This window comes from Portunus trituberculatus, chromosome 50 (assembly GCF_017591435.1).
Source record: "Portunus trituberculatus isolate SZX2019 chromosome 50, ASM1759143v1, whole genome shotgun sequence".
Classification (NCBI taxonomy): domain Eukaryota; kingdom Metazoa; phylum Arthropoda; class Malacostraca; order Decapoda; family Portunidae; genus Portunus; species Portunus trituberculatus.
Window position 1 is genome coordinate 21,824,473 of NC_059304.1, and position 25,595 is coordinate 21,850,067.

Below are 25,595 nucleotides of genomic sequence, written 5' to 3' on the forward strand. Positions count from 1 at the left end.
AGTTTCCACTTAAGATTATGAGCAAAGGACAGACCAAGGATATCCATCGTGGAAGAGGGAGACAGTTGAGTGTCATTGAATAGTTGTCTGGAAGATTAAACATCCAATTCTCCTTAGTACTGAGCTACTGCAACAACAAAATAATTGGACAAACCTTTAATCTCACGATCATCCTTACATATGAAGAAAGGTCTACTCTTCACTTTCTGGTGCACAGTAACAAGTGACCTTGGGACACTTACAGGTGGTGCTGCCACTTCTTCCTTCTCAGCTTCTGTAGTAATTGTTGATAAAAGATGTTTGTAAGACTTTATTGCAAAGTACAACCACACTTAAAATTTGTATCATTTTGTTTCCCTACATACCTAAATCTTTCACTGGATTATTCACCAAGAGAAACAATAACGGTTGAAGAACTCTAGTAACATTTTTCCTCCTTGTATTGGATATTAAACATGCCAACTTCTCTACACATGCATGAATTTATGTACTGTACAATAAGTAATATGTACGTCATACATAATATTATATTGACTTTATTTTATAACTTACCTTCTTTACCCATCCTGGAAAAATGAGCCAGCAAGCTGAAGCCCGTGTTCTGACCAAAACTCAGGTCTTTGGACACCCTCACATATTTGCTACTGGCGTCAGGTTCAGATGGCATGGTCTCCTTCAAAGTCTAGAAAGTCAAGTGGGGAAAGTTGTTGTTAAAAGACTACATAACAAAAAGATCTGCCTATCAATCACAAGAGCATACATACATAAAACACCTAAAGAAGTACTTCCACACACACACACACACACACACACACACACACACACACACACACACACACACACACACACACACACACGTGTGGCCCCATCTCCATATCTACACTTATCCAAATTCTCTTTAAAACTATGCACACTCGTTGCTGACACCATTTCCTCACTCATATTGTTCCAAGTCTCAACACATCTTTGCAGGAAACTATATTTTTAACATCTCTCAGACATCTTCCCTTCCTCAGTTTCTTACTATGCGATCTTGTGCTTCTGTCATATTCTTCTCTCAGGATTAGTTTCTCATTATCCACTTGATCCATTCCATTAATCAATTTATAAACTTGTATCAGATCCCCTCTCTCTCTTCTCTGTTCCAGGGTTGGTAGATCCATAGCTTTTAGTCTCTCTTCATAAGTCATCCCTTTAAATTCTGGAACCATTCTTGTGGCCATTTTTTGTAGTCTCTCCAATTTCCTTGTGTTTCTTTTTATGGGGGTCCACACAACTCCTGCATATTCCAATCTAGGTCTTATTTCAGTACTTATCAATTTCTTCATCATTTCTTTGTCCATATAGTGAAATGCTAATCCAATATTCCTTAGCAAATTATATGTCTCTCTGAAAATTCTATCAATATGGCTTACTGGTTGATTGTTTTCTTCCATCGTCACTCCTAAGTCCTTTTCCTTTTTTTTTTAAGTAAAAAAGGAAAAGGACTTGGGAGTGAGAAAAGAGAGAGAGGGGATCTGACACAAGTTTATAAATTGATTAACGGAATGGATCAAGTGGATAATGAGAAATTAATCCTGAGAGAAGAATATAACATTGAAGCACAAGATCACATAGTAAGAAACTGAGGAAGGGAAGATGTCTGAGAGATGTTAAAAAATATAGTTTCCCACAAGATGTGTGAGACTTGAAACAGTTTGAGTGAGGAAGTGGTGTCAGCAACGAGTGTGCATAGTTTTAAAGAAAAATTGGATAAGTGTAGATATGGAGATGGGGCCACACGAGCATAAAGCCCAGGCCCTGTAAAACTACAACTAGGTAAATACACACACACACACACACACACACACACACACACACACACACACACACACACACACACACACACACACACACACACACACACACATCCACAGGGTTTACACCTTACACAAGTTACAACTGGTCTGGTATTCTGGTTGTTGTTTGTCACTATGGCTCACATCACTTAAAAGATAAAGTGGCGGAGAGTACTGAGAGTAGAGACCCCCCCCAAGACATTCATCATACAAGTTTAGGGATGTGCTGAACAATGAACAGTCCTGCATTAGTTATTCAGTGATCCATTAACTTTTTTTATGATCATTTATGTTCCTGGAGGTTTCTAACAACTTCTCATAGAGGATAACATGTATCACCCAAGTGACCTGACACCCATTCTTCAGTGATAACCAAGAGAATAATTTATCCACATGTCAAATGAAAAGGAAGGTACTGGGAAAGCTCATACAGGACAGTCAACTCTTGACCTACATGGGTTTGAATAATGCAATTTTGATTTAACACAACTTGATATCTAAGGAGATACAATTAAATAATGCAATTTATTTGATTTAACTCAACTTGATGATGTCGTGCGCACCCAAACTTCTGGTGGGAACCGCACCAGATTGGGATCCAAGAAACTTCACGAGTGGAGCAATTTCCGAAGGCAAAATAGCATCCACGAACAACACATAGGGAGACAATGTTGTCATGGTAACGAGGTGTTACTGTCTCACATATATTTATGTCCACAAAACAACATTTCTATTAGCATTTCATAATCTTGACCATCGAGAAAGTATTGTTTTGTTATACACAAAGTGAAATCTTGCATGGAACATGGAAAAGAAAACAGGAAAAAAGGAGCCATTTGTGATCAGCAGCTTCTTCTTCTTCTTCTTCTTCTTCTTCTTCTTCTTCTTCTTCTTCTTGTGATCCTATTTACCTTGTCTGTTGCTTTCACAATATGTGTTTCTGCCCCTTTATTGCCTGTTATAATGTACATAATGCCTCTGTATTCATATACATGATGAACACAGAGGTATTACATTCATTATAACAGGCAGTAAAGGAACAGAAACAAATATTTGAAAGCAACAAGAAGAAGAAGAAGAAGAAGAAGAAGAAGAAGAAGAAGAAGAAGAAGAAGAAGAAGAAGAAGAAGAAGAAGAAGAAGAAGAAGAAGAAGAAGAAGAAGAAGAAGAAGAAGAAGAAGAAGAAGAAGAAGAAGAAGAAGAAGAAGAAGAAGAAGAAGAAGAAGAAGAAGAAGAAGAAGAAGAAGAAGAAGAAGAAGAAGAAGAAGAAGAAGAAGAAGAAGAAGAAGAAGAAGAAGAAGAAGAAGAAGAAGAAGAAGAAGAAGAAGAAGAAGAAGAAGAAGAAGAAGAAGAAGAAGAAGAAGAAGAAGAAGAAGAAGAAGAAGAAGAAGAAGAAGAAGAAGAAGAAGAAGAAGAAGAAGAAGAAGAAGAAGAAGAAGAAGAAGAAGAAGAAGAAGAAGAAGAAGAAGAAGAAGAAGAAGAAGAAGAAGAAGAAGAAGAAGAAGAAGAAGAAGAAGAAAGAAGAAGAAGAAGAAGAAGAAGAAGAAGAAGAAGAAGAAGAAGAAGAAGAAGAAGAAGAAGAAGAAGAAGAAGAAGAAGAAGAAGAAGAAGAAGAAGAAGAAGAAGAAGAAGAAGAAGAAGAAACGGCTGCTGCTGATTATATATGGCTTCTCTTTTCCTGCTTTCTTTTCCATGTTCCATGCAAGATTTCACAAGTGAAATGCCATTATGATGTTAGTTAGTGTCCTGTATGCTTAAGCAAATAACCCATTTATGCATCTTTCTGAAGTCAGGGTGTCTTGTATAATCACTCTCAGGTCTTTTCTTCACACCTTTTCATTATAATCTCTTCTCCCATTTTGCATTCCCATGTAGGTCTTCTATTACTTTCACCCATTTCCATCACATGGCATTTCCTGCTATTCAATTCTAATTTCCACTCTAGACTCCACTTCCAGATCTTATTAACATCTTTCTGTGATTCCATACAGTCTTTGATGTTCTTTACTACTCTCAAAAGTTTCACATAATCCACAAACAAATTTATGTAACTACTCAGACCCGCTTCTATATTGTTAATATATACTTGGAACATAATTTGTGCTAGCAATGAACCCTGTGGTACACCACAAGTGACTGTGCTCCAATTAGATGGGGTGTCTCTTATCATTGTCCTCATTTCCCTATCTGTTAGGTAGTCTGTCATCCATTTTAAAATATTTCCCTTTATTCCTCCAATGTGTTCTATTTTCCATAGGAATCTTCTATGTGGTACTCCATCGAAGGCCTTTTTAATGTCCAAATACACTGCATCAACCCATCCATCTTTCCCTCATACTTCATCTATTACTCTTGTATAAAAGCCTAATACATTTGTTATGCATAATCTTCCTTCTCTGAAACCGAATTGGGAGTTATTTATTATTTCATTCTCCTCCAGACATTCTAACCATTTTTTTAATAACAATTTCACAGATCTTTCCCACAACACTAGTCACTGACACTGGTCTATAATTTAGGAGCTCAGTCATTTTTCCTCCTTTGTATACTGGGACTATTTGCTCTTTACCACTCCCTTGGTACCTTCCCTTCCATCAGAGAGCTGTTGATCACATCCCAGGTTGGTTCCACCAGTTGTTCTCTGTATTTTCTCAGTGTCCATGTTGACACTCCATCTGGCCCCATTGCCTTTCTTACATCCACCCCTTCTAGCACTTTACTGATTTTTTGCTTATGCACCACAATGTTTCTTAATCCTTCTTGTGTCACTTCATTAAATACTGACTTATAGCTCTCATTCATTTCTTCTGTTGTTTCATATGTTCTGTTTCCCTTAACTAACTTCATGATGGTCACTCTGTTTGCCATTCATCCATTTATATACTTATAAAAAAGCTTGGGTTCCTCTTCATCTCTTCACTACTTCCTTTTCAAAATTTCTCTCCTCCCTTCTCATTCTAATGTATTCATTATGTTCCTCTTTATAATGCTTCCTATTTAATTTGTTTTGTTGCTTCCTTAATTTTTTCCAAGCTGCATCCTTACACTTTTTGGCTTTTGTACATATACCATTATACCACATGTGTTTGCTCTCCTTTACTCTGTACTTGGGAACATATCTCTTTATCCTTTCATTATGCTTACCTAGGAATATTTCTTACTTCTCTTGGACTGTCTTGCCTTGCATGGTTTCCTTCCATCCAATACTGCCAAAATAATTTCTTAGTCCTTTGAAATATGTCCCAGCGTGATTCAGTCTTTTTTCTTTGTGTCTCTGATTACATTTCAAAATTTTCTGATCTTCTAATTCAATTCATATAATAACATGATCACTTTTTTCAATTGCGCTTTGATATTTGATGGTTGGACAAGTCTCCGTTTTTTTTCTCTGAGGAACTCCACTGTAAACTCTTTTAAAATATAGCTGTTTTGTCTCTAATGACAGTTGTCATCTCCCTGTCCTTCAGAAAATCCTCAATCTATGCTAGCAATCTTTCTCCTATGTCTCCTTCTTCTCTGAGTTTCCACACAAGTTTTTGTCGAATATTTTCTTCAGATCCAAGTATGTAAATACAGTCAGCTCATCTATCCCTTTCTTGTACTATATCAGTAACACTTGAATAGAAACATAGTAAGTTAGTTGTAAATGATCATCCCTTCCAAAAGCCAAACTGTTTGTCACTTAACAAATTACTGGTCTCCAGATATTCCATCCATATTCTTTGACTGCCCTTTCAAACATCTTGGCCACCACACTTGTCAATGATACAGGTTTATAATTCAGTGGATCCTCCTCCTTATCACCTTTGTAAATTGGAACTATAGTAGCTCTTTTCCAGTCAGTAAAGATTTTGCCTTCTCTCAGTGAACAATTCACAATACTGTACATTCTGACACTAAACTCATTGCCACACTCCTTCAATATCCAGTTTGACATGCCATCCAGTCCATTTGCCTTTCATACATCTAATGCATTCAACATTTTATTCACTCCATCAACAAATATATGGATCTCATCCAAGGTGTTACCAATCATATTTGTCTCCTCACAGTCATTAAAAGCATCCTCCCTAGTGAAAACTTTCTGGAAACAGTTATTCATAAACCCTGCCATTTCTGCAAGCTTTATGTATTCCAGTTCATTCACTTCCAGCTTGCTTATCCCTATTAGGTTTCTTAATTTACTGTTCACATATTGGTAAAACAATTTCGGTTGGTCCTTACATTTTTCCATTACATCCTTCTCATAGTTTATTTTTACTTCTCTGCATAACCTGACATAATCATAATCTTTCCATAGGTTTGGTCTTCTTTTCTTTCTCCATTTATTCCAAATTCAGTCCCTCTTACTTTTTGTCCCCATACATCTCTTATCAAACCAATCACTTCTCATAATTTCTCTCCTATTCACTCTTGGCACATGTTGTCTTACCCCATCATCATAAATTTTAAGGAACAAGTCCCATTTTTGGTCAACTGTGGTTGCCTTGTCAAAGTCAAATTTCAAATTTCAATTTTTATTCAAATTCAAAATGTTTATTGAGCTTTTACAAAGAAATCTTAAACTTTTAGTGGACACGTTAAGTGATAAAGCTGGGTCACTAAATGAAAAAAAATTTTTGTTACTCCAATCCATGTGTGTAAAACATAGTCTCATGACTTTATAATCTGCCCTTTTATAATTTACCCTTCCAATTTTGTGACCTTCTTCACTTGTATACCTTAAGTCAGTTGTTCCCAAACTGGCAACAAATTACACCCCTGAGGGTAACTCAACAATTTTTCGGAAGTAATGGAGAGGTGACAGAAAAAAAAGCTATGAATACTAAAAATCAAGGAAGCATTGCAGTACCTGATATTAGGATTAATGTTAAGGGCATGCTGCAGTCGAGATCTGAAAAATTAGTAAAAAAAAAAAAAAAAAGTTATAGGATTTATGACTTGAAATCTTTAGAATATTATAAGCTACTGGTTATCTTTGATGTGTATGAATATGAACATGCTGTCGTGACTTCATGACGTCATGCATAGAGTTGCATTCAAAATATCATACAGACCTTATTTAATGTTTTATTTAAATATGCCTTGGCATGGACATACTTGACAGATGCATAAAGAAACAAAGGGAATGCTTTTTTCAATTTCTCCATATGTCATGAGATGTGGTTTTAAAAATTTTTGCATTTCATGATGTCATTGAAACAGCATAAAAAGCTATTATTTTGCCTCAAAAACTTTCTAATCACTTTAGGGAAAAACTGGTCAAACAATACGTTACCCTAATCCCTGTTAATAAGTACACCAAACTTCAAGTCAGTATATATAATGGTTGATTTTAAACAGTTTTTTATATCTCAAAAAATCATGTTTTGAGATACGGCTTTTTAAAGTTTTAACAGTTTAGCACCCACGCTATTTCTTTATCAAAATTAGTAGATTTATTATATATTGTGTGTTGAGCTACAAAGAAACTTCACACAAAGAATGATCTAATTATTCTTGGCCTTCATCCTGGTTTACATTAGGTTTCACAATTTTCTTACTGCATCATCAGCCTCATTATCCATTTTTTTTCTCTCACAAAATGCAAAAAACAATGGGATAACATCTGACTAGTACATGCACTATATCTCCCTCCTGCCACTGCACACAAGCAAGCAAAGTGAGGCTGACTTGCACACCTGGAGGTGGTCCCTGGTCAGCACTACTCTGAGACGTCTGCTTCCTGTCGTGTGTGTATTTACCTAGTTGTATTTACCTAGTTGTAGTTTTACAGGGCCTGGGCTTTATGCTCGTGTGGCCCCGTCTCCATATTTACACTTATCCAATCTTACTTTAAAAGTGTGCACACTCGTTGCAGACACTACTTCTTCATCTAAACTGTTCCACGTCTCAATACATCTCTGCGGGAAACTATATTTTTAATATCTCTCAGACATCTTCCTTTCTCAGCTTTTTACTATGCGATCTTGTGCTTGGTGTCATATTCTTCTCTCAGGATCAGTTTCTCATTATCCACTTGGTCCATTCCGTTGATCAATTTATAAACTTGTATCAGGTCTCCTCTCTCCTTCTTTGTTCCAAGGTTGGTAGATCCATAGCCTTTAGTCTCTCCTCATATGTCATCCCTTCAAGTTCTGGAACCATTCTTGTAGCCATTTTTTGTAGCCTCTCCAATTTCCTTATGTGTTTCTTTTATGAGGGGTCCACACTACTCCTGCATATTCCAATCTGGGTCTTATTATAGTATTTATCAATTTCTTCATCATTTCTTTGTCCATGTAGTGAAATGCTACTCCAATATTCCTCAGCAAATTATATGTTTCTCTAAAAATTCTATCAATATGGCTTACTGGTTGATTGTTTTCTTCCATCGTCACTCCTAAGTCCTTTTCCTTTTGACTTTCTCCAGTTCTACTCCATCTCCCATCTTATAGATTCCCACAGGTCGTCTTTCACTCTTTCCCATTTCCATGACATGGCTTTTGTTCACATTGAATTCCATTTCCCACTTCTTACTCCATTCCCAGATCTTATTTAGGTCTTCTTGCAGTATTTCACAATCCTCCTTTTGCTTTATAACTCTGCACAGTTTTGTATCATCCGCAAACAAATTTATGTAGCTGTTCACTCCTTCTGGCATGTCGTTAATATAAATGAGGAAAAGTATTGGTGCCAATACTGACCCCTGTGGCACTCCGCTTTCTACTGCTCTCCACTTGGACTTCATATCTTTAACTACTGTCCTTATTTCTCTCCCCCTCAAATAATTTTCTATCCATCTCAATGTGCTTCCTTTTAAGCCACCCTTCTCCTCTAACTTCCACAGTAATCTTGTGTGGCACTTTGTCAAACGCCTTTTTAAATCCAAATAGATGCAGTCAACCCATCCTCTCTCTCTTGTACTCTATCAACTATTCTAGAATAGAAACTCAATAAATTAGTTACACAAGACCGTCCTTTTCTAAAACCAAATTGGCTATTTGATATTAATTTGTTGTCTTCAAGGAACTCGATCCATTGTTTCTTTATTATTCTTTCACACATCTTGCATATTACACTAGTTAGTGATACCGGTCTGTAATTTAAAGGTTCTTCTTCCTTCCGCTCTTATATATGGGAACCACCTCAGCTCTTTTCCATTCTACTGGCACTGTTCCATTTTCTATTGAGCATTTTATGATGTTGTATATAGGACTTGCTAGTTCTTCCTACATTCTTTCAGTATTCTGCCTGAGACTTCATCCGGTCCCATTGCCTTCTCTTCATCCAGTTCCTTCATTAACTCTTTTATTTCAAGCTTGGTTACTTTAATCTCTTTCATATAGATTGTCTCTATTACCCTGTGGCCTCTCAAATTTGGATTCTTTAGTAAAGACCTCCTGGAATTTTTATTTAATAGTTCTGCCATACTTTTGGGTCTTCCACCATCCGTTCTCTCCTTTTAACCTTTCTATTGTTTCTTTTTGCCTAATTTTTCCATTTATGAATCTATAGAACAATTTTGGTTGCTCCTTACATTTTTCGACAATATCTTTTTCCAAGTTCTTTTCCTCTTCCTTCCTCACCTTAACATATTAATTTCTCGCTGCCTTGAAGTTTTCCTTGTTTGTTGGATTCTATTTCTCCTCCACCTTTTCCATGCTCCATCTCTTTTCTCCTTTGCCCTAGCACACACAATCTTTCTTTCCTTCTTCTTTTGGTCTATATTTTGGGACATATTCCCTGACTCCTGTTTTGTATATTTCCAAAAATAAGTTATATTTGTCTTGCATTGTCTCTGAGTTTTCCATCTCCTCCCAGTCTACGTTTTTAAAATAGTTCTTGAGATTCTCAATATCAGCCTTTCTGTAATTTAATCGGTCTCCTTTGTATGAATCGTCTCTATCTTCCTTTCCTCTTCTATATCTATTTCTAATATTGCATGGTCACTCTTTCCCAATGGGCACTTATATCTTATATTGTCATTAATTTGTATACCCCTTGTAAAAACTAGGTCCAATCTCGCCAGCTCGTCGTTTCCTCTGAATCTTGTGCATTCCTTTACTCTCTGGTCCATCATATTGTCTATCATTAGGTTCAAGAATCTTTCTCCCCAGGCTTCTTCCCCCATACCACTTTCATAATTTTCCCAGTCCACTTCTTTACAGTTGAAATCTCCTACTATTATCACTTTTCTCCTTTCTTTAATGCTTCTCATTAGACTCCTTATTGTGTCATCTATCATGTCTTTATATTCTTGATTGGTCCATGAATTTGTTTTTGGTGGCACATATGTTACAATGATTGTTAACTCTTTTTTATTAATATGCATCTTAATATACAATACTTCTGCTTTTCCTTCCCCCACACTTGGTTGATCACTATCTCCTTCCTTAACATTATCATGACTCCTCCTCCTCCTTTACCCCCTCTGTCTCTTCTCCATGCATTATACCTATTATCCAAATCTATTATGATTGCCTCATTTAGTTTTGTTTCAGCCAGGCATACAATATCTGGATTTTCTTTCCTCTTAATTTTAATTTACTTGATAAAACCCCGTTTGTGTTCGTATACATCAGTTTTAGTCTTTTGCCTTTATCATTTTTAGTTAAACTTGTTCCACTTTTTCTCTTCCTTCTCGTTTATATACCATTTCCTTATCCTGTCTCCTAGAATTCTCCAAAAAATGCCTTCTTCTCCTCTTCTGACCTTTCATTATTCTTTTCCCTTACTGCTGCTGCCAGTTCATTGTATCTCTTCCTTTCTTCCTCATTTCTATTTTTCTTTATATAGATATCCTTACAGCCTTCTGTTTCTCTAAGTTTTGTTGTTCTATATAATATTTCTTCTGTTGCTGCTTGTGATTTTAGTAATATTTTAATTGGTCTCGTTTTCCTTCTTGATATGGTCCCATTCTGTTTATTTCTTCTACTTCCTCTTCCAAGTTCTGCCTATCTTCGTCATTAAGATTCTTCAGTAGGTCTTTGACTGATTTCATTTCTTCTTTTCTCTTCTTGGTCTATATTTTATATTTTTTCTTTTATTCCAAATACGACTACACTCTTCTTTTTTCTGCAATTTCTCTAACTAGATTTTCTTTTGTCTTGAGGACTCCTATCATTTTGTTTGTCATATTTTCTTCTTTTCTTTAAGTTGTTCTTGAATCACCTCCTGAAAATCAGCCTTATCTTTCTTATCTTGGACTCTCCATGCTTGTACTTCTTTTTAATCACGTTCTGTACTCTTTCCTCTTCCTTGTTTACTAGATCTTTCAGCTTCTCCTTTTCTTTCTCGGCTTTACCAGTCCTTCTTCCATCTGCTTCTTGTAGTTAGCTACTTCCTTTTTTAGTTCTTCGTTTTCCGCTCTTAGCCTAGCTTCATTTTCTTCCACTTTTCTTATCCTTTCTCTCAGTCTTATAAACTCCATTTCCTGTTCTTTATTCTCTTTCATTTCCATCTTCTCCTTTATCAGTTTATCTACTTTACATTCAATATTTGACACTCTCTTAAGTAGTGAAGTTGTCGTATCGAACCCTTGAATCGCGTTCTCCTCACCGACATAGTCATCATCAGCCTCTTCTCTATTCTCATGTCTGCATTTGGATGGGATATCTTTTTCACTCATTATTCCTTACTAATTGATTTCATGGAGAAAAAAAAAAAAATGAGTCCACACTACCTGCCCAGGCCACTGTAAATACTATACAACAGGTGTAGTGAAGATCAGCTGATCATCGGAACTGCGCCAGTGCGTCCGCCTTCAATCGTGTCTCTCGAATGTGTGTGTGTGTGTGTGTGTGTGTGTGTGTGTGTGTGTGTGTGTGTGTGTGTGTGTGTATTTACCTAGTTGTAGTTTACCTAGTTCTAGTTTTACAGGGCCTGGGCTTTATGCTCGTGTGGCCCGTCTCCATATCTACACTTATCCAATCTTACTTTAAAAGTATGCAACACTCGTTGCAGACACTACTTCATTTAAACTGTTCCACATCTCAATACATCTTTGCAGGAAACTATATTTTTTAACATCTCTCAGACATCTTCCTTTTCTCAGCTTTTTATTATGCGATCTTGTGCTTCGGATGTCACATTCTTCTCTCAGGATCAGTTTCTCATTATCCACTTGGTCCATTCCGTTGATCAATTTAAAAACTTGTATCAGGTCTCCTCTCTCCCTTCTTTGTTCCAGGGTTGGTAGATCCATAGCCTTTAGTCTCTCCTATGTCATCCCTTCAAATTCTGGAACCATTCTTGTAGCCATTTTTTGTAGTCTCTCCAATTTTCTTATGTGTTTCTTTTTATGAGGGCTCCACACTACTCCTGCATATTCCAATCTGGGTCTTATTATAATACAGGCAACCCCCGTTTAACGAAGGTTCACACAACGAAATTTCGCTATAATGAAGGTTTCATTTTACTACCATCTGCTCGTTTAACGAATACAAAACTCACTTTAATGAAGTTTTATCCAGGTAATTTTTTTTCCAAATTTGAAAGCCCTACCATATCATGCAAGCTGACAGGCTTTTGAATACATCAGGAGCTGCTGGTGTACTAAGGCCTGCCTCAGGAGAAATCCTGAGACACCTGTAGAATAAAGATCAAGATCAAACCTCTCGTGGACAACACAGGCTCTGCCGATACAAGGGCCTGACTCAGAAGAAATTCTGTGTCACCTGTAGCATCAAGATCAAGATCAAGATCACACGCACCACTCACTGCCCAGTCAAAACATAACAGCGTCACCAGCAGCTCATCTTCCTTAGTTCAACTTACCACCAAAATGCCCTGCAATGTGGCCTAACATTCCTAAGAAGACCAGGAAGTGTCTTACTCTCAAGTGAAGCTTATTATTCACAGACAAGAGAAAGGCCAGAAAACTAATAACATTGCTTCCCACCATCTTGACTCCATCTACTGTCTACTATTTTCAAGTCAAGAGACTCTATTAAGAAGGCTAGTGAGACCTCATCTTCCTTCAAGCTAAAAGAACCACCAGAACTCGTGACTCTACAATAGATAAAATGGAAAGCCTTGTGGAAATGTGGTACATAAGTTTTGTATCGGTACCATGATCACTTTGTTTACATTCCACAGGTTGCCTTAGTGTATTTCCTTTCACTCTCCTCCCTTCATAAAGTTAAGATCATCAACATTATAAAGTTCTCATACATACATTAGTGTATTTTATAATGACTTAAATTAAACTACCTAAATGTTTAACTTCATAATTTTTACTCTCATTAAACCTTTTACTGTACTATGATGCACTCTTGCTTTGTTTACTCTCAATGGAAGTTCAAATCAGGGGTTAAACTTGTTATAATTGGTTCTTAACAAGTTTCGCTAAGTGTTTTTAGGAACATAACCCCTTCGTTAAACGAGAGTTGCCTGTACTTATCAATTTCTTCATCATTTCTTTGTCCATGTAGTGAAATGCTACTCCAATATTCCTTAGCAAATTATATGTTTCTCTAAAAATTCTATCAATATGGCCTTGATTGTTTTCTTCCATCGTCACTCCTAAATCCTTTTCCTTTTTTACTTTCCAGTTCTACTCCATCTCCCATCTTATAGATTCCCACGGGTCGTCTTTCGCTCTTTCCCATTTCCATGACATGGCTTTTGTTCACATTGAATTCCATTTCCCACTTTTTGCTCCATTCCCAGATCTTATTTAGGTCTTCTTGCAGTATTTCACAATCCTCCTTTTGCTTTATAACTCTGCACAGTTTCATATCATCTGCAAACAGATTTATGTAGCTGTTCACTCCTGGCATGTCACTAATATAAATGAGGAAAAGTATTGGTGCCAATACTGACCCTTGTGGCACTCCACTTTCTATTGCTTTCCACTTGGACTTCATATCTTTAACTACCGTCCTTATTTCTCTCTCTCTGTGTGTGTGTGTGTGTGTGTGTGTGTGTGTGTGTGTGTGTGTGTGTGTGTGTGTGTGTGTGTGTGTGTGTGTGTGTGTGTGTGTGTATTGTGTGTGTGTTGTATTCACCTAGTTGTAATTTTACAGGGCCTGGGTATCATACTTGTGTGTGCCCCGTCTCCATATCTACACACATCCAACTTTCCTTTAAAACTATGCACACTCCTCGCTGACACCACCTCCACACTCAAACCATTCCACACCTCCACACATCTTTGTGGGAAACTATATTTCTTCACATCCTTCAAGCATATTCCCTTGGCTATCTTTTTACTATGCGATCTTGTAGTTCTATTTAAGTTTTCCTCTCTCAACATCATTTGCTCATTATCCACTTCATCCAGTCCGTTCAACAGTTTATAAACCTGTATTAAATCTCCTCTTTCTCTTCTTTGTTCCAAGGTAAGCAAATTCATTTCTTTTAATCTCTCCTCATAGGTCATTTCTGCCAATTCGGAACCATTTTTGTTGCCATTCTCTGCAATCTCTCCAACTTCCTTATATGCTTCTTTTTATAAGGGGACCAAACCACTCCAGCATATTCCAATCTTGGTCTAATTACCATACTAATTAATTTCTTCATCATATCTTTATCCATATAATGGAAGGCTAATCCAATATTTTTATCAAATTATACGTTTCTCCAAACATCTTATCAATATGAGCCTCAAACTGCCCATGGTCTTGTATTATCACTCCCAAATCCTTTTCCTTTTCCACCTTTTTCAACACTACTTCTTCACCCATCTTATATGACCCTCTTGGCCGTCTTCCACTCTTCCCATCTCCATCACATGACTTTTGCTCAGATTAAATTCCATTTGCCACCTCTTGCTCCACTCCCAAATCTTATCCAGATCTGCCTGTAAAATTTCACAATCTTCTTCACTCTTCACACACCTACACAACTTCGCATCATCCGCAAACAAATTAATATAACTGTTTACTCCCTCTGGCATGTCATTAATATATACAAGGAAAAGTATTGGTGCCAGCACTGAGCCTTGTGGGACTCCACTCTCCACCACCAACCAGTCCGACTTTGCATCCCTTATTACCGTTCTCATCTCCCTCCATCTCAAGTAGTTTTCCATCCACTTTAACACTTTTCCTTTCAGTCCTCCATAAATCTCTAATTTCCATAAGTCTCATGTGAGGTACCTTGTCAAAAGCTTTCTTTAAATCCAAATATACACAGTCCATTCATCCTTCTCTCTCTTGTATTTTGTCAACCACTCTTGAATAAAAGCTCAGTAGATTTGTTACACATGACCTCCCTTTCCTAAAGCCAAATTGATGATCCGATAATAACTTATGATCCTCCAGGAACCGTATCCAATATTTCTTTATCACCCTCTCACAAATCTTACCGACCACACTTGTTAGAGACACAGGTCTATAGTTAAGAGGCTCTTCCTTACTGCCTCCCTTATAAATGGGCACCACTTCAGCTCTCTTCCACTCTACTGGTACTTCCCTGTTTCTAATGAACACCTTATAATATCATATAATGGATCAATCAATTCTTCTCTACACTCCTTCAATAATTTTCCTGAAACTTCATCTGGTCCCATCGCTTTATCATCTTTAAGTTCCTCCAACATTTTATATAACTCCTTTTAGGTATCTTAATGTCATCCATGTGCACATTTCCTTGTACATTCTGAGGCTTTACAAACATTGTTTCTTCAGTAAATACTTGCTGAAACCTATTATTTAGCAATTCCGCTATATTCTTAGGGTCATCTACTATCCCTTGCTCTCCTTTTAATCTTTCAATGGACTCTCTTTTAAGTTTACCATTTATGAACCTGTAAAACAATTTTGGATGTTCCTTACTCTTGTCTACAATATCTTTTCAAATTTTCTTTCTTCCTCCTCCTTACCCTCACATACTCATTTCTCGCCACTCTATAATTCTCCTTATTTAGTATATTCCTGCTCTTTTCCATCTTTTCCAAGCCACATCTCTCTTTTCCTTAGCCTTAACACAAGTTGCATTAAACCAATCCTTTCTTCCTTCCTCTCTTGGTTTATACTTTGGTACAAATTTCATAACTCCTTCTTTATAATATTTCATAAAAATCTCATATTTTTTTTTGCACTTCTCTGATTTGTAACATCTCCTCCCAATCTAATTTTCTGAAATAATTTTTCAAACTTTCTGTGTCCATCTTTCTATAATTCAATCTACCACTCCTGTATGTCTCGTCCTTCCTTCACTGTGTTGTTGCTATCTGCATTTCCATAACCACATGATCACTCTTTCCCAAAGGACACTTGTATTGTATATCTCCACATAGGTACACTTCTCTTGTTAACACCAAATCCAGTCTAGCCGGTTCATCATCTCCTCTATATCTAGTATTTTCCTTCACCCTCTGTTCCATCATATTTTCCATCATTAGATTAAGAAATCTCTCTCCCCATGCTTCCTCTCCAACACCACTTACTAGATTTTCCCAATCCACCTCCTTACAATTAAAATCTCCTACTAGTATCACCTTTCTTTTTCCAGATAATACACTTTCCAAACTCTGTAAAGTATCCTTGATCATATTGTCATATTCCTTAATGTCCAAGAATTTGTTTTAGGAGGTACATAGGTCACCATGATTATTAATTCTTTTCCATCACTTTTTATCCTTATGCTTATCACTTCTGTTGTTCTTCCCATACCAAACCTTATCCACATTTATTTATTTCTTCGTCATAATCATAACTCCTCCTCCACCTTTACTCTCTATCCTTTCTCCATATATTATATTTATTATCCAAATTTATCTTTGTTTTTCATGCAATTTTGTCTCAGTCAAACACACTATATCAGGCTTCTCCACCATCATATAGTCTTGCAATTCCAATCTACTTGACAGTATCCCATCTATATTAGTATACATTACGGTCCACCCACTGCTCCTCTAGGGGTTCCTCCCATTCCTTCTTTCCACATACCACTTTCTGACTCTCTCTCCTATAACTCTCCAAAAAAACTTTTCTCTTTCCTCCTCAGACCGCTCATCATTTTTCCTTCTCGCCTCTTCCACCAATTCCTTATATCTTCTCTCTTCCTCATTTCTATTCTTTCTCACAAACACCTCTTTACAACCTTCTATCTCTCTTAACTTTGATGTTCTATATAGGATATCCTCCAGATTGTTGTGACTTCAGTACTACTTTAATCGGTCTGCTCACTCCCTCCTTATACGGACCCAGTCTATGGATCTCTTCCACTTCTTCTTGTAGGTCTTTTTTTTCATCATCATTTAGATTTTTGAACAGATCTCTTACCGTTTTAATTCTTCCTTAATTCTCTTAGGCTTATATGTTATATTTTGTTCTTTCATCCCAAATATTAACACACTTCTTCTTTTCTGCTATTTCCTTATCAATGTTTCCTTATTCTTCATTACATTAACCAGTTCCTTGGACCTTTCTTTTTTGTCTTCCTTCAACTGATCTTTAATTATTTCTTGTAATCCAACCATCTCTGCTTCCCTCGACTCAGTCCATTGTGTTTTCTTCAGTTCCCATTCCCTTTCAAACCTTTCATTCTGCTCACTAATCATTTCCTTAAAGTCATCTTTCTCCTTTACTACTCTCTCCATTTTCTCCTCCAACCATCTCTTGTATTTTTCAACCTCCACTCTCAAGTGTGCATTCTCATCCACCAATCGTTTTCATTTTCCTCCAGTCTCTTAACTCTTTCCTTCAAAGCCTTGGAATTCTCTATCCTGCTCCTCCTCACTCCTCTGAACTTTTAATTCCTTCACCAACTCCTCAAATCTCTTCTCCAACATTACCAATCTACCTTGCATTGTTGCCCCTGTTGAAGATGGACTCATGCTTTGACTGGCCACTTTCGGCTTTGCTCCCTGGGCCTCATCGACATATTTTGAATTTGGTAATTTATTTCTTACCGGTCTATCCATTTTTTTTTTACTCTTTCTGGGAGCATGCGGGTGTGTGGTCACTGGGGGCCAGGCCTGGTAGCTACGTGTGTGTGGTGGGATGCGTTGGCGGCTGCTATGGCTGGCCTTTGTGTGGTTCCCGCTCTGTTGTTTGGAGTGTGGAGGTTCTCACACCTACGATCACTCCCATGTACACGCCACCAGGCTATGTTCACTCTGTACACTCATTCACTCGCTCTGGTTGCCCCTCAATACCAATAACGATTCTGACTCAAGCACATTGCTTAGCGTGTGGAGTGTTAGTTAGATGCCACTCTGAGCAGGAGGCACATCCACTCTCCATGGAGCGCGGTGTGTGTGTGTGTGTGTGTGTGTGTGTGTGTGTGTGTGTGTGTGTGTGTGTGTGTGTGTGTGTGTGTGTGTGTGTGTGTGTGTGTGTGTTTCACTGTTTGATCTGCTGCAGTCTCTGACAAGACAGCCAGACGTTACCCTACGGAACGAGCTCAGAGCTCATTATTTCCGATCTTCAGATAGGCCTGAGACCAGGCACACACCACACACCGGGACAACAAGGTCACAACTCCTTGATTTACATCCCATACCTACTCACTGCTAGGTGAACAGGGGCTACACATGAAAGGAGACACACCCAAATATCTCCACCCGGCCGAGGAATTGAACCCCGGTCCTCTGGTTTGTGAAGCCAGCGCTCTAACCACTGAGCTACCGTGTGTGTGTGTGTGTGTGTGTGTGTGTGTGTGTGTGTGTGTGTGTGTGTGTGTGTGTGTGTGTGTAATTCACTGTTTGTTTGATCTGCTGCAGTCTCTGACGAGACAGCCAGACGTTACCCTACGGAACGAGCTCAGAGCTCATTGTTTCCGATCTTCGGATAGGCCTGAGACCAGGCACACACCACACACCGGGACAACAAGGTCACAACTCCTCGATTTACATCCCGTACCTACTCACTGCTAGGTGAACAGGGGCTACACATGAAAGGAGACACACCCAAATATCTCCACCCGGTCGAGGAATTGAACCCCGGTCCTCTGGTTTGTGAAGCCAGCGCCTAACCACTGAGCTACCGTACACAGATCTTCCCTATCCATTTTTCCATGCCAATCATCACTCTGTATATTGCTATCAGGTCTCCCCTTTCTCTTCTGTTTTGTGTGTGTGTGTGTGTGTGTGTGTGTGTGTGTGTGTGTGTGTGTGTGTGTGTGTGTGTGTGTGTGTAATTCACTGTTTGTTTGATCTGCTGCAGTCTCTGACGTGTTGAGCTCAGAGCTCATTGTTTCCGATCTTCGGATAGGCCTGTCACATCTCACTTTTCTTAACAATTTTGCAGTCTGCACACACCACACACCGGGACAACAAGGTCACAACTCCTCATTTGACATCCTTAATTATTGTTCTCATTTCTCTACTCACTGCTAGGTGAACAAGGGCTACATTTCAAGTGATCAGGAGACACACCCAAATATCTCCATCCTTTCCTGTGTACATGCGATGTGTGTGTGTGTGTGTGTGTGTGTGTGTGTGTGTGTGTGTGTGTGTGTGTGTGTGTGTGTGTGTGTGTGTGTGTGTGTGTGTGTGTGTGTGTGTGTGTGTGTGTCCATAGATCTGTTGCCACGAATAGGACTCTGCCATCCACAGCCTTGAAATTATGATTTGCAAGTAAACCTAAACAAGAAAACAATGTAAAGAAGACCTACATGGTAAGACCAGTAAGTGCTCCTTCCCCTTCAGACTTACTGGTTTGTCTGCTGCAACTTGGCCTCTTTTTTGCTGGTGTTCTTCCCCCATGTCCTGGCCTTTCTCATACACAGCACTCCTCCCTCCACTGAAATAACAGGAGAAATTTTTAATAATAATAAAAATAATATATGCAGAGAGAGAGAGAGAGAGAGAGAGAGAGAGAGAGAGAGAGAGAGAGAGAGAGAGAGAGAGAGAGAGAGAGAGAGAGAGAGAGAGAGAGAGAGAGAGAGACTGACTTGAGAACTTTAGAAGGCGATATAATTTTGTTTTTAATGTAGAAACATTTACCACTGATGTGCAGGATGACTAACAAGGCATGTACTTCACACAACACCTAAGATGCTGCTTCTTGATCTTATGTGAGGCCCCACCCACGAAATGGGGATAACTCGCACGACCCTACTTTTGAGAAAAATGTGCTCGAAGATTTTCACTTCTTACGGTAATGAAAACGATCACAATGTATAACTATTATATATGAAATGAAAGGTCTGGATTAGCTTTTTCTCGCTATATGATATTTATTACATAATAATTTTTAGGCTCACAACGGTACATTTTGTTTACTCCCCCTACCCCGAATACCTAATAAAATATTCCTGTTATTGTATTACTGATTGTAAGCATTGTTTGATTGACTCTCATCCTTTATACTGGCTTGAGACAGTTAAGGTCATCATTAGGAACTCTTTTTTGTGGTCTCCCATTCCCCAGTACTCGTCGAAGGTTTTTTTTTATGTTTTCTTCCCCAACAGCTTCAAAGCACTTCTTGAGGCAGGTACAGGGACTTCCAACTCTCACAGCAGGAACTACCTTCTTGGACTTGATGGTGACGTATTCCTGGCCAGAGTCAGCCGTTTCTTAGCTACATTCTTGGCCCACATAGACATGGCACCTTTCTTTTTTATCTGGGCCTCAGCAATCCACTTGTTGCTGTCAGAAGGCTGCTGCGACACTTCTGTATGAGATGAATCTGTGAATTCATCGCTGTAGGAGGACATTCTGATCTATTTACTGCAGGAATGTGCAAAAAACAGGACGAGGTGCGTGCTGAGTGAAAGCTTCAGCTAGTCTGTTTACATGAACGTGGTGTAGGAGGCAGTGGGCGGGCTAGCGGCGAGCGTGATTGGCTGGCTGTGGGGGGTGTGATTAAATCCTACGCGCTGATTGGTTCAGCATCTCCACCCACGTGTGAGGTTTGTCACTCTTTCGCGCGAGTTTCCGATACTTAGTCTGGCCAAATTTCTTCAACTTCCCCGACTTTGAACACTAATTTCGCCATCAGGAAGGTCGAATATTGCGATGTCGACACTTCCACAACAATTTTATATCCTTTATCGATGAGTTGCCAGCCATAACTCAAAACTGGCAACTTTGTGGGTTATCCCCCTTTCGCAGGTGGGGTTCACAATTATTACTTGTAAATTCCTATGCAATACACTAAACAAATTTGACAATGGTTTAGTGAACACTACTTTTTGTTTTACACAATAAGTTGTGACAAACCTGTGAGGGTCATCAAGACCTTCCAAAATATCCAGCTGTGTCTGCTGCTCTTCCCTCACACCAGTGCAGCTGCCGATGCTGTTGGAGTCTTCCTCAACAGTGGCATCAGAATCATCATTCTGGACAACTCTGGAGGAAGCCACAGCCTGAAACCAAAGTTAATGGATTATTTCTTATCAAATCATCTAAAGCAAACCTACAATAAACTGTACATTTATTGATTCAGTACAAAAATTCTTGTATATCACCAAAAACTATTCAACTTTGTAACTACACTTAACCCTCGGCTATCACGCCCAATTGGGGCCGAAATAGCCGCGCTATAGCCGAAAACGCGATAGCCGAATTGATCTTGGCGGGAAGGTGGTTTTGGCTAATGAGCGCTCAGATATCCCATGACATCATGGCTCGGCGCGCGATAGCAGGCATCTGAGGTCGCGATAATGAAATTTTAGCAGCTTTTCATGGGTGCGTGATAGCAATAAAACACGATAGCGGAAGTCGCGATAGCCGAGGGTTGACTGTAATAGCCCATTTCTGTAAAGGCAGGCATGTCTAAAGAGGTGTGTGAAGGCTTATGGTTCAAGCTAAGAAAAATATCAACAAGACACAGATAATACAGTATATAACAATCCTTCACCTGTATGGCTTTGGTTCCTCTTTGTGACTCCTGGCCAGGCTTAGCAAACTTGCCTCCCCCTTGTGCATCTTCATTTTCATTATCAGAATCAGCCCACACTGAACTGAACTGTTTAAAACTGGATAAAATTTCTGCTTCAACCTCATTTTTCTTTTTCTTTCTTTCTTTCTTTCCAGAGACCAAATGAGATTCTGGCAGTAAAACTTCACTATATTGTAAACTTTTCTTTTCTGGAGACAAACAGTTTTCATCATTAGTATTCCATTCTTTTCTTTTCTTTGAATGTTCTTTAGAAAATCTTTGTTCTCTGAATTCCACAAGACTACCTTCTGTATTTATGACATTTGGTCTTTGTCTTTTGATGCCCAAATAGTCTGATCTTCCAAAGTAAGTGTTGTCTTCTCCCTTCCTGGCAGCTCGTTCCCGGTTCAAACGATCAAGAAAACTCTCCTTTGCTTGCTCCACCCTAAGATAGGAGCCCTTCCATGACACACCATTCAGCTGCTCAATACCTGTCAACAAGGCAGATTACAAACTTTTATTGCTGTGTAAATTTGTAATCCCACATCAATTTTTTCCATGAGGATATTCACTATAAAAGATCACTGCTGCATTATAACACAATTCAAAACTGTACTCATCTGACACTTACACTGTTCCACCTGAGATGGTGCTCCATCTACATTGACATATGCAAACCTTTGCACAACATTTCCCTCCAGATCAGTCTTTTCCTTGAGGTCAATGCTGGTGACAGGAGCATAACGTGCCACTTTCTCTCCAAGCTCCTGCCTGTCAACTCTATCACTCAGTCCTCCAATGAACAGCCGTGTGGAAGCCATTTCTTGTATTTTAGCTGAAGTAAAGGCAAAAATAATTAGATGGTTATTCTCAGTTAAATATCAATAATGATTATCTAATATAATTTTGAAAGACTGCTTCTATGCTTAGAGTGATAATGTTCTAATGACAGCAACAAGTCACACACCAACATGTTTGTCTTCTCACACTGGCTACATGGGCTAATGTACACATTTTGAGCCTTTTTATTCCTTCTTTTTTCCCTTTCAGTTAACACAATAACTTTCTCAAAAAAACTGTGAACTTTGTCACTTAGGCTGGGATGCAGTTGCTACTTAAGTAAAAGGGAGATCTACCATAAAGAAATTTAGATGTACACAGTATTCTTGTACATCACTGACAAATCATATTCATTGCTGCAATATACTACTGCTTCCCTGCTTACTCCAGAGATCTTTATTATCATTATCATTTATTCATTATTATCATTATTATTACTATTATTATTATTATCATTATTATTATTATGATTAATTCTTATTATCACCATTTTTCATTTCCTATCTATGGAAATACAATAGAGATCTCTCTTGGCTGGACTGTGATGTGGCTAACAGTATATGGAAGCACCAGACAACCTTGTATAGTATCTTCAGAGCTACATGTGTGTAGGTGGGACTTGTTAACTTCAATTGTCAACTTGTGTTACCTACATACTTCTGCAAAATAATAATTTCTCTAGAACAACTGCACCAATCGAGACTTTTCCATCAAATTCTTTCATTGTCTCTGGTTTCCATCAACTTTTACATCAACACATCTTCCTTTTCTATCTGCATCGTCAAACAAAAGTGATTGTCTTCACAGAGGACAGTTGATGTCAACTCTTGATGTCAAATGAAAATGTATTGTTTATAACACTATAAACAACACAAATTACATCAAATGTATTCTAAAAAAGAAATATTGAAAATCACTAAATGTCACATGTAGTTACATCTGATGATTGTATAACAGCAAAGAGTGGCTCACATGACTCGGCATATGTTCACATTTTGAAAGGTCTTCCCCTACTCCTACATGCTGGCTACCATTCCAGCTCACTTAGCTCAGCTACAGTTTACAGAACTTTTAACAAACGTACAGAGCAGTGACTGCTTGGCTGCATCTGTGTATCAGCAGAGCCATATTTGTTTACTGTCAGTAAGAGTGTAGATGAACAGCTGTGAGTATGACAGGGTGCACTCACATCGTCAATTTTTAGACAGAAAGTGTGGTACTGCAGCAGGGCTGTCATACAACAGAGATGACCCAGGCTGTCTTATATCACCTAAAATTCCGCATGGCAATCTTACTCTATGTTTGTTCAACTCTTGAATCATTGTATAGTTTACAGTTGACACAAACTACTGCAGCATTCCTAGTGCAAACATTCATTACAACAATGCCCAATATTAAAACTGAACAATGCAAACTGCCTGCTTCTAACTTAACATTAATAAAATCACACATAGCTCAGATTTCTAAGCACAGCCAATAGCTTAACTGACATGATTAAGACTTAAGTGACTTGGAGGCTAAGTGTTTGTTAGGGTACTTAGTATTGAAATATCTTACAGTGTACTGTGGCCAGGGTGATGGGTATTTTTAATCTTTCACCATAATCAACATGGCTTTTCTTACCTTTTTCTTCATATTCTGAATAACTTGAACCAACACATATCCATTGCAAATTGTTTATAACACTGAAAACAATATTTAAAGACTTACCACTTTTTTGGGGGGAACAAGCTAACACTTTGCAATACCCGTGTATGTGATAAACTGACAGGCACTGTGTTAGTTTGTGTGTCCATACTGTGACATTATTTGCACACACGTAAAATCAATCACATTGACTGGTTCTTTTGTTTGAGAATGCAGCCACTGGCCAATAAAAATAATACCTAATAAATCTTACCAATCAGAGCAGTTTGTGAAGAGAAACAACTTGATTTGAACCAGTCTATGGAAGATGTCTGAAGGGTCAGTCACCTTGACTATTTCCATTGTATCGCCAGATTATTATAAGAGAAATTAGGTAACAACTTCATATTAATTTCATAATGTTGCTAGTCATGTTAGGCTAGTTTGCTTTGATTAGATCAGTTCAACTGGCTTAGATAATGCTGAATTTATTTTGAGGAAGATGTATCAGCAGTGGATGTCACCTCAACTGGGTTATATCAGTCTGGGTTGGATTAGGTTAGGTTATTTTAAGTTAAATATATAAGTGAGCAGTGGTAGCGGTGAGCATCTATTGCAGTAACATTCCTTAACGCTCCATAGCAGTAACAGTCAAAATGTTGGACTGTTACTTTTGTGGTACTCTGTGATAAAAAAAAAAACCTATTTTTTTTGGTGCATTTGGTCTGTTTTGCATCAATTTTTTTTTTTTTTTTTTTTGGGGGCCTTTCATTGTAATACAGTGATATCTGAGGAGTGAGACCACGATTTGGGAGGAAGGAGGGAATAATAAAAAGTACTGATTTGTGACGGAAATTAAGTGCAAATTCAAAAACAGGTTGAAAACTACCAGAAAAAAAAATGGTTTCATTCCTTAAGTGAGGTTATGGTGAAAGACCAGGTGAGGAGAACCGCTGAAGAGACCACGGCCCAGAACACCCACCACCTGACGCTGTTGTTAGTGCTATTCTTGTTGAAACGGTATGCCAGCACTCCACTCTCCCTCCACACCTCTAAATGCACAGCACTGGAAAAAGGCTAGCGTGTAATAAGTCAAATTACTGCGTGGCACCGCAAAACTTGAATCCTAACAACGCCTGGGCCAGTGGACCTTACGAGCTCGGACTGGACTGCCTCAACTCTTCCACCTGTCATATATCACGGCCCTGAACCAGACAGGAAACAAGTCCATGAAATGTGGAAGTTTTACGGATTTTGCATGACAAGGACGCCAGTAAACGATTATGTCACCTGCAGACCAAACTGACGACGCGGAGACCACATGGGTATCCTGCTGAAATACACGTGCGCCACTCCTCCTCGCTCTCCACCGTGACGTGAGGGATGTTTTGTGTCAGGCAGCCAGCAGCCCTTTGAAACGGTGCTCTCATTCCTCCTTATCGCTCTCTAATTGTAATATGGTTTGATTTCATAGAATTTGTTGCTGTGTTTAAAAATTGTAGCAAAGGGAAGGATGGATCGATTGATTCCTTTA

At 38.4% G+C, this 25,595-nt stretch overlaps 1 protein-coding gene across 3 annotated transcripts; it reads right to left on the reverse strand.

Annotated features, from left to right (window-relative positions):
- Positions 1-76: 76 nt before the first annotated feature.
- On the reverse strand, positions 77-25,417 carry LOC123499821 (probable RNA-binding protein CG14230). Of its 3 annotated transcripts, none has more exons than XM_045248322.1 (7): positions 25,180-25,320; positions 22,227-22,430; positions 21,575-22,086; positions 20,935-21,080; positions 19,426-19,513; positions 553-682; positions 77-274 (listed from the first exon to the last, which is right to left on the reverse strand). In XM_045248322.1, the coding sequence occupies exons 1-7, from the start codon at positions 25,253-25,255 to the stop codon at positions 114-116; spliced, it is 1,317 nt and encodes a 438-aa protein (XP_045104257.1). In that variant the 5' UTR covers positions 25,256-25,320; the 3' UTR covers positions 77-113. The 3 variants fall into 3 exon arrangements, with proteins under 3 accessions (XP_045104257.1, XP_045104259.1, XP_045104258.1); XM_045248324.1 differs by lacking the exon at positions 25,180-25,320 and adding an exon at positions 25,352-25,417 and having other exon boundaries at positions 82-274; XM_045248323.1 differs by lacking the exon at positions 25,180-25,320 and adding an exon at positions 24,336-24,480 and having other exon boundaries at positions 82-274.
- Between the last annotated feature and the right edge of the window lie 178 nt (positions 25,418-25,595).

Coding starts and splice junctions, on each gene's coding strand:
- LOC123499821 (XM_045248322.1), bottom strand. CDS start 25,255: ATGACAGGTGGAAGAGTTGAGGCAGTCCAGTCCGAGCTCGTAAGGTCC. Junction 21,081..21,574: donor GAGGAACCAAAGCCATACAG/GTGAAGGATTGT, acceptor CTTTGGTTTCAG/GCTGTGGCTTCCTCCAGAGT. Junction 275..552: donor TTCCAGGATGGGTAAAGAAG/GTAAGTTATAAA, acceptor CAATTACTACAG/AAGCTGAGAAGGAAGAAGTG.